Below are 14,037 nucleotides of genomic sequence, written 5' to 3'. Positions count from 1 at the left end.
GAACACCAAGGCGTACAAAGATATGAAGTGTTAACTGTAATTGGTCTAGTATGAAGAGAGTTGTAGCTTCATTGCGTCACAGTGTCAGACATGTCAGATGGCTATGACAGAGGATCAGTTATCTATCATGTTATTTTTGAACTTGCTTTTGCCGGAGTGGAAATGAGGCATGGTGATTATAGACATTGTTATTTGATTTTAAATCACCATATGTGGAAAGGATGCCACATGGGTAGTCATGGATAGACTTACCAAGTCAGCCCATTTCCTAAGTAATTAAGAAGACAGTCAGAGCTAATCAGTTGGAGAAGACCTACATTATTGAGTTGTGAGGTTTCATGGATGTCAACATTGTATCGGATTGGGATTCGAAGTTCACGTCTACATTTTTGGAGTCATTCAGAAGGAACTTGGGACAAAGATCCACAGGAATACAATTTATTATCAGCATACAGATGGTTAGTCAAAGAGGACTATTCAGACTTAGAGGACATGCTCAGGGATTGCGTCATACAGTGGGATGGAAGATCAGAAAGCATTACATCTAGCAGAGTTTCCCTACATCGACAACTATCGTTCGAGCATTGAGATGACACCGTATAAGGCTATTTATGGTAAGCCTTGTCGTATACCACTTTGTTGGACCAAAGTGAGGGAGTGACATGAGTTAGAACTATATATGCTTCAATGGATGGTATAGTAAATGGACATGCTCAAGGATTGGCTTTGGGACGCCCATGACGGCAGAGGATTTATGCAGCTAAGCGTCGTAAGGATTTGGAGTTACATATTGGCAATCTAGTATATCTGAAAATAATGACATTTCAGGGAGGACTTAAGACTCATAAGCTGAAGCAACTAAAAACGAGATACATTGGACTGTATCCTCCGGTGGAGCGAATTGGAGCAGTTGATTGCAGTATTTTATCAACAGTGTATCAGACTTTCATGACGTGATCCAAGTGAGATCAAATTCAGATGAGAATTGACAATCCGAAGGATATTTTTTTTATTTCTTTTATTTTTTTATTTTTTTTAGGACGGTATTGGACAGCCGACTCAGGATTTTAATTCGAGGACGAAATCCTCGTAAGTGGGGAAGAATTGTAACCACCCAAATCTCGGTCCGGGAAAATTTAGCCCAATAAGACCCAATTACATTGCAGAAAACCCAAAAGTTTTCTTATTTAAAATGGATTTCGTGGTGGCCTCTGACAGAGACTTTTGGAGATGGCAAAGCCCTGCCAGAACGTCACCGGAACAGCCACAAATAGCCACCATGAAAGAGAAGCCATCCCACCATCCGAAAAGAGAGATTAGTGCTCAGCAGACACGTTTTGGAGGAATAGAAGAACGATCAATCAAATAGGAGTATTTCGAAGCTATATTTTGAGGTTATGTTCTACACTCATTGATCTATGTGTATCAGAAATCAGATCGTCATTTGGAATTTTTAGCTAAGAGTTATGGTTGTTTCTTTGGGACTGATATCTACAGATCGGATCCGCGAACAGTCAACTTCATCAGCATTTTACTGTTGATACAGAAGGAACCAGGGAACGGGCAAGATATCATTGGAAAGATCTCGATGCCAGCTTTTCAGATCATCTATCCGATCATCAAATCAACGTACGGTTAGAAAGTTATTCACGTTTCTTCTTGGCGAAGAATAAAGCAGTTGAATTGCAGAGACAGTTCCGACCAGTCTCGGTGTAAGTGAGAAACGGTCAACAGAAACAACAAAATATTTCAGCCTAGATATTTGTCAGTAAGTATTTATTTCTCTTATATATCATCTCTTGCAAGCGGATCGTTATTCCGAGTTATTTTCTGAGAGTTATGCTTGTTTTCGTGAGAGGTGTTGGTGCAGTTTGCGTTTACGACCAGCCTGGAGATGAAGCTACTTTGGTTAAGCAAATGGTGTCCGATCGGCGTAAACTTGGTGTCTATGGATAGAGGGCACATATGACTACATTATGACCGGAGGGATCGAAAGGTTAACGGTCAGTTCTTGAGTTATTCATCTGTTTGCTCTATGGTTCAGTTCTGCCAGAATATCATATTGATCTAATTTCAGAGAGTTCCGGAGTTGCTTTGTTAGAGTCGTAAAGGTCCATTCGGCGTTTCCTCAGGTTTATTCAGAACCCGTGGCAAAGGTGAGGGTCTTTTCCTGAACTACTCTTACACGGCTTAGGACCTCGAATAAGTATAATTTGTTTCTAATGTGTTCCGTCTGTGTGAAATCGATTATATCATTGCTTGTTTAGTTTTAGGCTCTTTTCTTAAACCGGAACTAGGGTATTAGAAGGTTCAACCGTGCTTGTTCATTTATAATTGATAATATATATGTATAAAGTATATTGAGGTGATTTGGGTGTTAGCCGACCATGGAGACGTAATTCTGTGTGTCGGCCGGAGACCAGTACATTGGGTGTGGTGTATGCTGCGGCACAGCTTAGTCGACCTGTTGTGCCAAGGCTTCGAGGTGATAAATCGTCTACGGGCGTGTGTTACCGAGCACATATTCGGTGGTGTTTTGGCCTGTTAGTGGGCAGTGAGTGTGCACCTCGCTAGGACTGTTGTGTGATCTTTGGGTACTTTAGGTACCGTGTTTGCAACGTGTTAGGATTAAATTATAGTTATTCGGAGTGCTCTGTCCGGGCCCATGGACTTCGGGTTTAGTATCCCATACCTCACTGAGTGACTTCCCCGTTACTCACCTCTCATTTGCCCCCTTTCAGGTGAGACTGACGAGTATATGATATTTGGACGGAATGGTGCTACTGGTCTTTTTATTCGGATTTTATTTGAGCTTAGGGTGAGTGGAGTCGTGTATATGGGCTATTGTGTTATGAGATATTGTTGGTGGCATGCTGTTCTCCAGATAGGTGGTGACGGGTGTCACAAATACCTCCAGCGGGTGAACACCAGAATCTCCTCCAGCCGTTGTCACTCTGCCCTTACCGGTGGTGAAGTTGGTGAGACCCAAGTGATACCTAAGCTCGTCTTCCGGTGCTGCATAAGGGATATCAATCTTGTTTCCAAGAATCAGAAACCGGACAACGACAATGGCTTCATCCGAGGGAAGAGCGTCTAGCTCTCTTTTAGACTCTGTAAATCTCTCCTTGTCATAAGCATCCACGAGGTAGACAACAGCATCAACCTTTAGAATGAAGAAATAGTTAATACTATGTTTTGCTGCATTTGATTATGCTAACCCAACAATAAGCCCACGCCAAACATATCACTGATATTAGAATGACCCAGTTTGATGCTCCCATAAGCTATAGGTTCAGCAATCTAAGCTTTGACTATAATGCCAACTAGAATCATTAAAAGTAAGAATACAAAACAATCTGTCCAAGCAACAATTGCATGTCTTTGCTACAAAACAAACAGTGGTGAGAGAGAGAGAATAAATGGAAACATCTCCTCTATTGCCCCTAATTGTGATAAGCCAAATCTCCTATGGGCTCCCAAAATCTCCTATACCCATATTTCATTAAGTCACTATGAAATAACAAAAATAGCCTTTAGTGGGTCGAAAAAAATAAAATTAAAAAGAAAGAAATTTCAAATTTTGGTTAGATCGGGTAGGTGTTGGTTCGGTTAAAGCAAACGAGTTGGTGGTTAATTTGGGTTTCGATTTACGGTTTGTGATTCAATTTGAACAAAAAACAAAATCGTAAAAAAAAATAAAAATCCCCCGCAGCTTTTCCCTGCAGCTCAACGAGAAATTCGACGACGAGCTCGTTTTCCTCCCAGCTACTCTGCTGTCGACGTTGATAGCTTCTCTGGCCACGACGTCGGACCACAACGTTTCCACCGGCGAGCATTCCTTCAGGGCAGGTCACAGTGCTGGTTAGTTCTTCTCTCCTCCGCGAGCTGCAATGGATAGAAATCGGGTTTAGTGTTTGTAATTGGATTTGTTGAAACGACATTGATTCTGGGTTTATTTGGTTGATTTGTATATGAAATTGTATATGTGGTTGAATGTATGGGGTTGCATTGTCTCAATTGTGAGTAGCTTCACAAGGAGATCTCAATCGTACATTTGAGTGAGCTTTCCATTTGAGTTCTTGTTTTAAGTATAACTATGCATAACTGATAATTGTAGTATAGTTGGTAAAACGTGGTAAAACTATAGAACAACTGGTATAACTGTAGAAAACTCGGTAGAACTAAAAACTACTAGTATAACCAGAACTTTAACTTTATTCGGTTGTTTTTGCAGGATACAATGATGAAATACGTGAGATTACATTTCAAATTCAAAGGTCAGATGTATAGTGTAACCTTGAAGACAACAGTGGAGGATATAAGGTTGGCAATGCTAGAAAAAAGGTTGTATAAAAAGCTTGTGTTGTATGGAAGTAAGGTAAAACTGACATTGAGGTACATGCCAATGGTGGTTGGATGTGAGCAACAGCTGACTATTTGTGATGATGAGGATCTGTTGGTTTACCTAATTTTCATTGATAAAGAGAACCGTAGATGTCTTTTGTTAGTGGAGGAGACAAGTAGATCAGATCAGTTAAAGAAGCTGTCGAGAGTGGGCATAAGTTCGTTTGGTATGAACTACGAAGTGTTGCAGGCAAATGATGATGAAATCGGACCTAATGCAATAATTCTGTACGTAGAAGACATGCAAGCAAATCAGCAGAAGGAGCTGATAGAGGCAGAGAATGATGATGATAAAACAGGAGATGATTGTATGGATACGGACACCGCAGCAGAGACGGACACCGCAGCAGAGACCGACACCACAGCTGAGACGGATATTGGTGCGGATATGAAAAGCGACTTGGCAGATAAGTATGTTGAGCAGCGACCTATAGAAAAATCTAGTCAGGTTATAGAGGATTAGGAAGACGGTTTGGGTCTGAGTAAGCTTCTGGAATTCCAAGTAAGAAAGCAATTCAAGAGGTTGTGGATAGAGCCGCATTTAGTGAATGCTTTCGTTATGTGATCGAAAAGTCAGATCGTAGACTATTGGTGCTAAGATGTTGTGAAGAAAGCTGTAAATGGGGTTTGCGAGCTGCAAGGATTCCACAGACCGAAATTTTTTCGGTTAGGAGGTACACGGGTGTGCATACATGCTCTCGGACTAATCAAAGTAAAAACAGCAACATCAAGAGGAGAGGCTCAGCAGAATTAGTTGCATCTGTTTTGAATGAGGAATATCCTGGAAAACTGAAAACTCCTGTTCCGAGAGATATCATGGATATTATAAAGTTAAAACTTGGTGTAACAATATCCTACTCCACGGCCTTGAGAGGGAAAAATCTAGCTATTTGTGAGTTGTGTGGTAGATCGGAAGACAACTACAAGATGCTGTATAGCTACTTGTACATGTTAGAGGAGGTTAATCCGGGAACAAAAACAAGGGTAAAGTTGGATGCGACAAATAAGTTCAAGTACCTCTTCATAGCTTTGGGAGCTTGTATTAAAGGGTTTGCAGTCATGAGGAAAGTGATACTCGTGGATGCCACATTTTTGAACAACAGATATGGTTGTGTACTAGTATTTACTAAAGCTCAAGATCCTAACCGTCACCATTATCCCCTCGCGATTGGTGTACTCGACGGTGAGAATAATTCTAGTTGGACATGGTATTTCGAGATGCTCAAAACAGCTATACCAGACTCTTCTGAATTAGTGTTTATGAGCGATAGAAACTAAAGCCTCATCGCGGCTGTAGCTAATGTGTTTCCACAGTCTCACCATGGCCATTGTATATGACATTTGGCTGAGAATGTGAGAGGGCATGCTTGTAACACCAGCAAAGCCATAGTCGCATGGAAATTTATGAAGGTGGCAAGGTATTACACGGTGGCTGAGTTCGAATCTGCTTACAAATCTTTTAAGGTGAGATTTCCTTCAGCGTTTAAGTATGTGGAGGAGCATACTGAGAAAGACACATAGGCTAGGGTTTATTTTCCACGTGACAGATACAACTTGGACACTAGCAACAGTGTTGAGTCAATGAACAACGTGTTTAAGGAGGCAAAGAGGTATGCCTTAATACCAATGTTGGATACAATCATCAAAAAAATTTCGGACTGGTTTAATTAATATCGGAAGGACGCTGTGTCTGGATCGATGGATACCAAACTAGTTCCTCTTGTTGAGATTCACTTGCATAACCTATGGGGCAAAGCTGAGAAAACACCAGTGCGTGAGCTAAATAGTTATGAGCTTGAGTACGAAGTAACTAACACTGATGATGGGAAGAATTATGCTGTGAACTTGATAGTTAAGAGATGTACCTGCAAGGTGTATGATTATGAGAAGTATCCTTGTTTGCACGGACTTGCTACTTACTTATATTTCGTTGAGGTTGATGCTGCTCCTGGTCGTCGACGTGAGGTCAAGTTAGAGTATCATGAGTTGTGCTCAAAATATTACTGGACGGAACTTTGGGCATTGGCTTATTACAAGACCATTTATTCTGTGCCGAACAAGTCTGATTGGAATGTACCAGATTACATCAAAGAGCTTCAGATCATACCTCCGGATCGCCTCAAGAGAAAGGGAAGGAAAAAGGATAAGAGGAATCCATCTGTTGGAGAACGGCGTAAAAGAACACAAAACATAAGGTGACCAAGGCAAAATTTTGGTTTCAATTGGCTCTTGTTTGGAGACCATCGTTATCCGACTGAATGAACTTTTTTGGGTTTTGGGAGGCCTTGTTTCCAGTATGTTTGAATCTTTTCGGTTTTGTATTTTGTAAAACTTTGGAATACTACGTCTTTCTAGTAAAACTATGTATTGGTATTTTTTGCTGACAAGTATGTTTGAAAGTAAATTAGTATTCAATTTTTGATAGAACGCATATTCCTAATTTTTGATAGAACACATATTTCTACTGAAAATACATTAGTGAAAATAACATGTAGTAAAAACCTCATAGTTTCACATTTTCTCTTGTACATTTCATTGTCTTTCCAAGAACACTTTCTTAGTAAGATCAACTTATAAAGGAGTATTCTACAAAAATCGTGATTTCAAACATATTATTTCACTAATCACAAATGCTTACATGGTAATGCAAAAAACTGAAAAGTAAAACTTTGATCAGAAATAAAAATATACGTAAAACTAAAAAGAATAGAAATCTCAAAAAATAAAACATAATAGATTAGTCATACCCAAGTTCTAAATCCACAAATAACACAACAAAAACTACCACCAAACACATAATAGATAAGTCATACCCAAGTGCTTCCGAAAACACAAAAAACCATCCAAGACACTTAATCTGTCTACTTCAGAAAAACACACCTAGAGGCACAAAGAAAAAAGAAACCAATTCTTCACTTCTTTCTTTGTGTCTTTTTCTCTACGTCCTTCACAAAAGCCTCAAGCGGGACCAATCTCTCATCCAATTTGTCAACCTTCTTGTCAACTCTCTTGATCAGTCTCTGCATCATTTTTAGCATCTTCATACCCTCTCCCAGTTCAATCGACTGCACAGCTAAATGTACTCCCCTGCTACATCTTCTATCTCTTCTGCCTGTTTTTCTCGCGCGGCCACATCTTCATCAAACATGTAGTTAAAAAAGATCGACAATCCTACATCCAGACGCTTTTCCCAACTGTCCACAGCTATATCAGGCTTATCAACATCGTCTTCATCTTCCAAAATGTCATCCAAGAGAATTCTTTCTTGTGGAGTTTTGGTGGGAACGATGCCGTCAATAACATCTCACAACACAAAATAACTCAGTTCTACTATAGTTCTACCTTAGTTTTACATAAATAACTCAGTTCTACTATAGTTCTACCTTAGTTTTACATAACTACCTCAGTGCTACCATAGTTCTACCTTAGTTTTACATAACTACCTTAGTTCTACCATTGTTCTACCTTAGTTCTCGGTTACACTTTAACACCAAATAACTCAAAAAAAAAAAGGAAACTTACGGTTTCTTCACCTAGTGCCTTATTTATCTCAGAAAGTGATACTCCTTTCATTCCATTTTGTTTGAATGATATCTGGCACATCCTCAGACAATAGACATCAGCTCCTTCAACAGGTACTCTAAACTCCTTTCTCAGCTTAGGAATTGCCTCGAATGCAAGAAGCTGCAAAACACCACATTATGTAATACCTTTAGTGGTCAACAATAGTGATCATGTCATTTACCGAATTTTACATACTTCTAGTGGAACACAGAAACCTGGAATTGACCACAATATATTATCTTTCACCGACCCTCCAAAATGATCCATTGTGTGAGAGATCTCCTTTAACATGTAATCAAATGAGTATCTCCTCCATCGAAAGGTCCGGCAGAAGTCAAGATCATCCACTGCTCTTTGGAAAAGTTTCAAGGCATCATTAGCTCCGTTTCCAACCTCCGTTTGTGCGCAAATAGCACTTCCTAAGAAGAATAGAACCGCCATCTTCAGTCTGTCTATATGGAGTCCCATGTTCACCAGCTTCGCTTTCACATCCTCCAATCTTCTAAATTCTCCTTCCTTGAAATGTCGATCCACAAACTTTGTCCCGCCACACTCCTTGTAATCGAGTGGGTAGTTGGGACAATTTAACCCTGATATCAAAGCGTGTTCCCTCAGCCCGTACCGGATGGGAATGCCATTGACAATGAACCACACTTATCTTCTCTTATGTCTACAAGTAGTCCGAAGCAACAACATCCACATTCCCTGGACACTGTGGTCTCTCTTTTCATGTGGAAAATGTGTCTGAATTGAGGATGCACCGCAAACCAGCTCCACTCCGCGTTAGACAGCTTCGGTTTCAGCTTGCTTAACGTGGTAATTGCATCCACTATCAAATACCTTGTCCCTAGCTTTATCTTTTTCTTTTACTCAGATGGCTTAAAGAACATTCCCATTGGTTTGATTGCTTTGTTTGCCTCGGTTCCATCAGATTCCTGCAAGTAATTATGTTTTAATCATGTTATAGCACTAGTTCTAATCAAGTTCTAATGAAATGTACAAAGTGTTACTGATTATTCCAAAGTGTTACCTCTTCCGCTGGCCTTCCGCCCTCTTCGTTCGCAGTGTCTTTTCTTACTGTTCCCACACCACCATCACCTTGACCAGCAGAGTCATCGCCAGATTCCCCTACATTGTTTGCTAATCCCTTCTCTCCTACTTCTTCCTCTGATTCTTCTCCTTCGACGTCTTCATCAGAGGCATCTGACTTTTCTTCTCCTTCGACGTCTTGCATCAACTGTCACCGCAACATCCACGAGAAAATTTATCGGCGCTGATACATCACTCGTCTTCTCCACAGCCGTCGGCTCCTCCAGAGCCGTTGTTTATGACTTCTCCGTCGTCTTTTTCTCCATCGCTCCGGTCTTTGCTTTCTTCGCGGATTTTTCTTTCTTCTCCGATCCCTGTGGATTGTTCTCCTTCTTCCTCTTACCCCGCCTCGTTTCCACCATTCTGTTTCTCCAGGAGTTCGTTTTCTTTTGTCGTCGATCAGTTGAGAGAGAGTTGAAAGAAAGAGTAATCGATTTGGGATTTCTTTGGGAACTAGGGTTGGGTTTTGTTTGAGTTAAACCAATAGGTTTGATTTTGAGAGAGTGGTTTCACTGGTTTTACTGGTTAGACGGTTTGATGATTTCGGTTTACATGATTTCCAATAAAATGCAGGTCGGGTCGGGTCGGGTGGATAAAATACAGGTACAAATTGTAATTTTTATAACTTCTAAAGGGTTTTATGTCTTTATCTTATTAAACGAATTAAAAATAATTCGTTTTTCTTTCTGTTTTATATGTAGTCCTTTAGAGATTGGCTTTTGACATTTGGGGGGAATAGAGGAGATGGTTCGAATGAATGTACCTTGGCATAGTAATCTTTCCAAACTCTTCGGGCAATCTGATGGCCACCCAAATCAAAATCCTTCAACTTGATTTTGCCAATGCTAAGTTCCTCAGACGTTGGATGTTGTGTCGGCTGGTGCTGAACCAATCTCCGGTAACAATCACACATCACCAATTCTCATATTTATATAGACGAACATTCAGGATAGGAATCAAATAATAAAAAAGACAAACCTCGTCTTTGAGCATGTGAAGGAGCGTGGTTTTTCCGGCATTGTCAAGCCCGAGAAACAAAATCTTCGCCTCTTTCTGACATAACCCCAACGACGCCAAGATTCCGTAGAACCAATCGAACAAAAACATGACTTTCGTTCTTCTTCTTCTTCCTCTCTGTTCTCACAAAATCAAAGTCTTGAGCTTTCGTATGCCGAGAAAATAAGAAAACTTGGAAATAGATCTCTCGAGCCGTTGATCGAGCTGGCACGATGATTGTTGCAGAGGAATTTGACACTTCCCTCACAAGGCCCATCAAACAACAGGATTTGGCCCATTAGCCTCAATGATTAAGTCAGAACCAGCTTGCCTGACACGATCGATCGGCTAGAATAATCAATTGATCGGCTTGACCCATTAGTCGACCGAGTCACTTGTTCAACGCCGGCTCGACAAACCTTTGTTCGGCTCAAAAGCCCATCTCATATGGAATTGGGCCAGGCCTCTAGGGCGAACTAACTTTAGGGCGAACGAAGTAAAGACGAACCGAGGCTATAAAAGGACGACACAAGGGAAAGAGAAAGAGGATCCGAAATAGACACTAAAACATTGACGGTAAGTTTAGGGCGACTAAAACGAGCTTACAGGGCCAGGCAGCAAGCCCTCAAACAAACGACTACCAGGGCGACAGACGCCCATCAAGAGCCAAGGTAGCACACACCTTACAACAAGCACGACAAAAACAAAGGCGTCATCTACTCTGTCGCCAAAGACGAGCAACAAGGCATGACGAGATTTGTCGAGTTCTCTTCTCTGGTTGTATGTGTGTGTGTATAAACTCCAATGGAGAAAGATGAGAGCTTGCTCTAGGTGATTTAGAAAGAGAGATTGATGAGAGTTTCTATGAGAGAATAAGAGACTTAGGAACAGAGAATAAGAGACTTAGGAACAGAGATTAAGAGACTGAGAGATTAGGAGAATAAGAGATTAGAGATTAGGGTTTCAGATTCAAGAACAAGTTTATCATTCATGAAGTGGAGAGGGGAACTCCCCCTTACTCCCTTAGGAGCCTACAAAACGCCTCATACATGCTTATTTATAAGCTTACAACTTGCACATTCATAAACCTAAATCTAATGGTTGATCTTGCTTGAGAATATGGACGCCTAGGATGTAGTCTTGGGCTGGTCAATGTAATCTGAGTGATCAATGTAATCTGAGTGATGCCTCCGGATTGGCTGAAGATACAGCTCGGACAGGCTGGCTTGAATGGATGGGATCGCTTCAGTTTGAATCAAGGGACAGGATGGATTCTTGTGTGGATAAGGCTGTAAAGCGAAAGTGCCTTTCCCTTTCCAGCCTGTCTTGGAGCACACAGATCCTACGGCATATTCCCTTGTCATCTGAACTCCCCAACGGTCTTATTACTCCAAGTAAGCCACACCCTAAGCTTGCACTTCTCTTGATCGCCCTAGATAAGCTTAGTACGTCGATTGCTGCTTTGTACGGTCGATGGTACGGACCGCCTGTCTGTACCTCGCCCTAACTCTGCACATATCGTCCAAGCTTCTCTAAATGATGTCTAAGTCCCTCCTGGACTTAAACCCTATCTTTGCACAGGCTTCATGACACTTCTAGACTTCTCTAAACCATGTCCCTATCTTTGCACCAAACCCAAACTACTCCATACTTCTCCTTTGGCTCCATTTCTTTCTTCAAGTCAACAGACTGCAGCGCGCGAGCCAGGATGGAACGTTTGGGAATGAGATGCTGCAGAATAAAAATCAGCAGACTCAGAGCACTTCTTCAGCTAACCCAAAAACCCCCTACAACCCAAACAAGTTTTGTGAGTACCACAACATGAAAGGACACAAAACTAAAGAGTGCAAGCAGCTCTTCGGAGCCTGGTTGGCATCCTACACCAGCGGCCAAGTGACAGTTGAACCACCGAAGCAAAAACCGACAAAAAACAACAAGAGCTGGAGCAAGAACAAAGCCTAGAAGAAAAAGTCTCAAATAAAAATCACTGAGGAATCTCCCGAAGAAAATGCCGATTTTTACAATCAGAACGGCATCTTCTCTTGCCACAGCCGTAATAGGACCTCCAAAGAAAGACTTATGGGAATTACTCAACCACAAAGCAACGAAGACGACAAATAGTCTCACGTTCCCCGCGGTTCCGCGGGCAGTGACCGACGACAAAGAAACCCGGACGCTCAACGCTTCAGATCCTCGACACATGTTGGAGGCCAAGCGAATGAACGCTCACAACGAATTACCTGATGGAGTCCAAGCGACTGATTTACGCATTAAACTCAACGCGAAGATCCCAGATCTTTACGAAAAACTCAAACGGCACAAGGCCGACCATTCTGATGCGCCATCAGAACAGAGCGTCCCGTATCAACGACAAACTCCAGATCTACGCGTGAGGCTTAACCGCATTAAAGCCGAGCTATCAACCCGGTCTGATGAGGAACGTCTAGAGCGACCTCTTCATTTGAATGTTATCATGGGAGGATCCCCTCCTTGTGATGATTCTGTCCGGTCCGTTAAATAATTTCACCGGCGAGCAATAACTGCCAAGAACCGGCCCAAGACCCCAGAAGACAGCCCCCAAATCACTTTCTCTGCTAAGGATACCATAGGCGTTCATATGCCACACAACGATTGTCTTCTCGTTGAAGTCGACATCAGTGATTGCGAAGTAACCAAAGTTCTCGTGGACACTGGCAGTTCTGTCGACCTAATCTTCAAAAATACGCTCGAAAAGATGAAACTTAGCCTCAGCGACATGAAGCCTTCGACACGATCTCTAACGGGCTTCAACGAATCATCCGACACGATGCTCGGAACTATCCGCTTGCGCGTGCACACCCAGGGTGTCACAAAAACCATCAAATTCTCTGTCATCGACGTTCGGGCACCATATAATGCAATTCTGGGTACTCCGTGGATCCACGCAATGAAAGCAATTCCATCCACCTATCATCAGTGCGTCAAGTTCCCTGGTAATGACGGTCGAGTCATTATCCTTCATGGAGACCAAGCCGAAGCCGCAACCTCCTAGTCGTGGAGGTTAAACACCAAAAGACGACCTCCCATGTCAATTCGGTGGCAAAACCAATCCAAAAAATCTACCCCCTGAAAGAAGAGATTCTCGAGGTTACCATTGACGAACGCGACCCATCCAAGACTGTTCCAGTCGGTGCCTACTTGTCAGATGAGACCAAGGATCAGATCATTGCGTTTCTGAAGGAGAACATCTTTACATTTGCATGGTCGACCAACGACATGAAAGGAATTGACCGCAACATCACAACTCATGAACTCAATGTTGACCCAACCTTCAAACCGGTAAGGCAAAAGAGGCGCAAGCTTGGTCCCGAACGATCGAAGGCCGTAAACGAAGAGGTCGGTCGATTGCTAAGCGCTGGTCAATCAACGAAGTAAAATACCCTGAGTGGCTAGCGAATCCGGTCGTAGTCAAGAAGAATAACGGCAAATGGAGAGTGTGCATCGACTTCACTGACCTCAACAAAGGTTGTCCCAAAGACAGCTATCCCCTCCCTTATATTGATCGACTCGCCGAGTCCACGACCGAAAACAAACTGCTAACTTTCATAGACACCTTCTCGGGCTACAATCAGATACTGATGCATCCCGACGATCGAGAAAAAACGGTCTTCATCACCGACAGAGGAACGTACTGCTACAAAGTCATGCCGTTCAGCCTTAAGAACGCGAGTGCGACCTATCAACGTCTGGTTAACAAGATGTTCGCCGAACGCCTGGGAGACACCATGGAAGTCTACATAGACGACATGTTGGTAAAGTCCCGCGTGTCCACCGACCACCTCAACCATCTCAAAGATTGTTTCCTCATCTTGAATGAGTACGGCATGAAACTCAACCCAAAAAAGTGCACATTCGGAGTTATGTCCGGGGATTTTTTGGACTACATCGTCACACAAAGAGGAATAGAAGCGAATCCAAAGCAAATCTCCGCAATCCTGGACCTAC

The 14,037-nt window shown here is 42.2% G+C and overlaps 1 protein-coding gene across 1 annotated transcript in view; it reads right to left on the bottom strand.

Moving 5' to 3' along the window:
• The window catches only part of LOC106340966 (GTP-binding protein SAR1B-like), a 13,974-nt gene extending 3,810 nt beyond the window's left edge, over window positions 1-10,164 (bottom strand). The window contains exons 1-3 of the mRNA XM_013779787.1: window positions 10,037-10,164; window positions 9,821-9,953; window positions 2,912-3,163 (exon numbers count right to left, since the gene is read on the bottom strand). Of these exons, the coding sequence (XP_013635241.1) occupies window positions 2,912-3,163; window positions 9,821-9,953; window positions 10,037-10,164 (513 nt within the window). The remainder of the gene's footprint in view (window positions 1-2,911; window positions 3,164-9,820; window positions 9,954-10,036) is intronic.
• Between the last annotated feature and the right edge of the window lie 3,873 nt (window positions 10,165-14,037).

Source organism: Brassica oleracea, chromosome C4 (assembly GCF_000695525.1).
Source record: "Brassica oleracea var. oleracea cultivar TO1000 chromosome C4, BOL, whole genome shotgun sequence".
Lineage (NCBI taxonomy): Eukaryota > Viridiplantae > Streptophyta > Magnoliopsida > Brassicales > Brassicaceae > Brassica > Brassica oleracea.
This window is presented reverse-complemented; position numbering and strand designations above follow the sequence as displayed.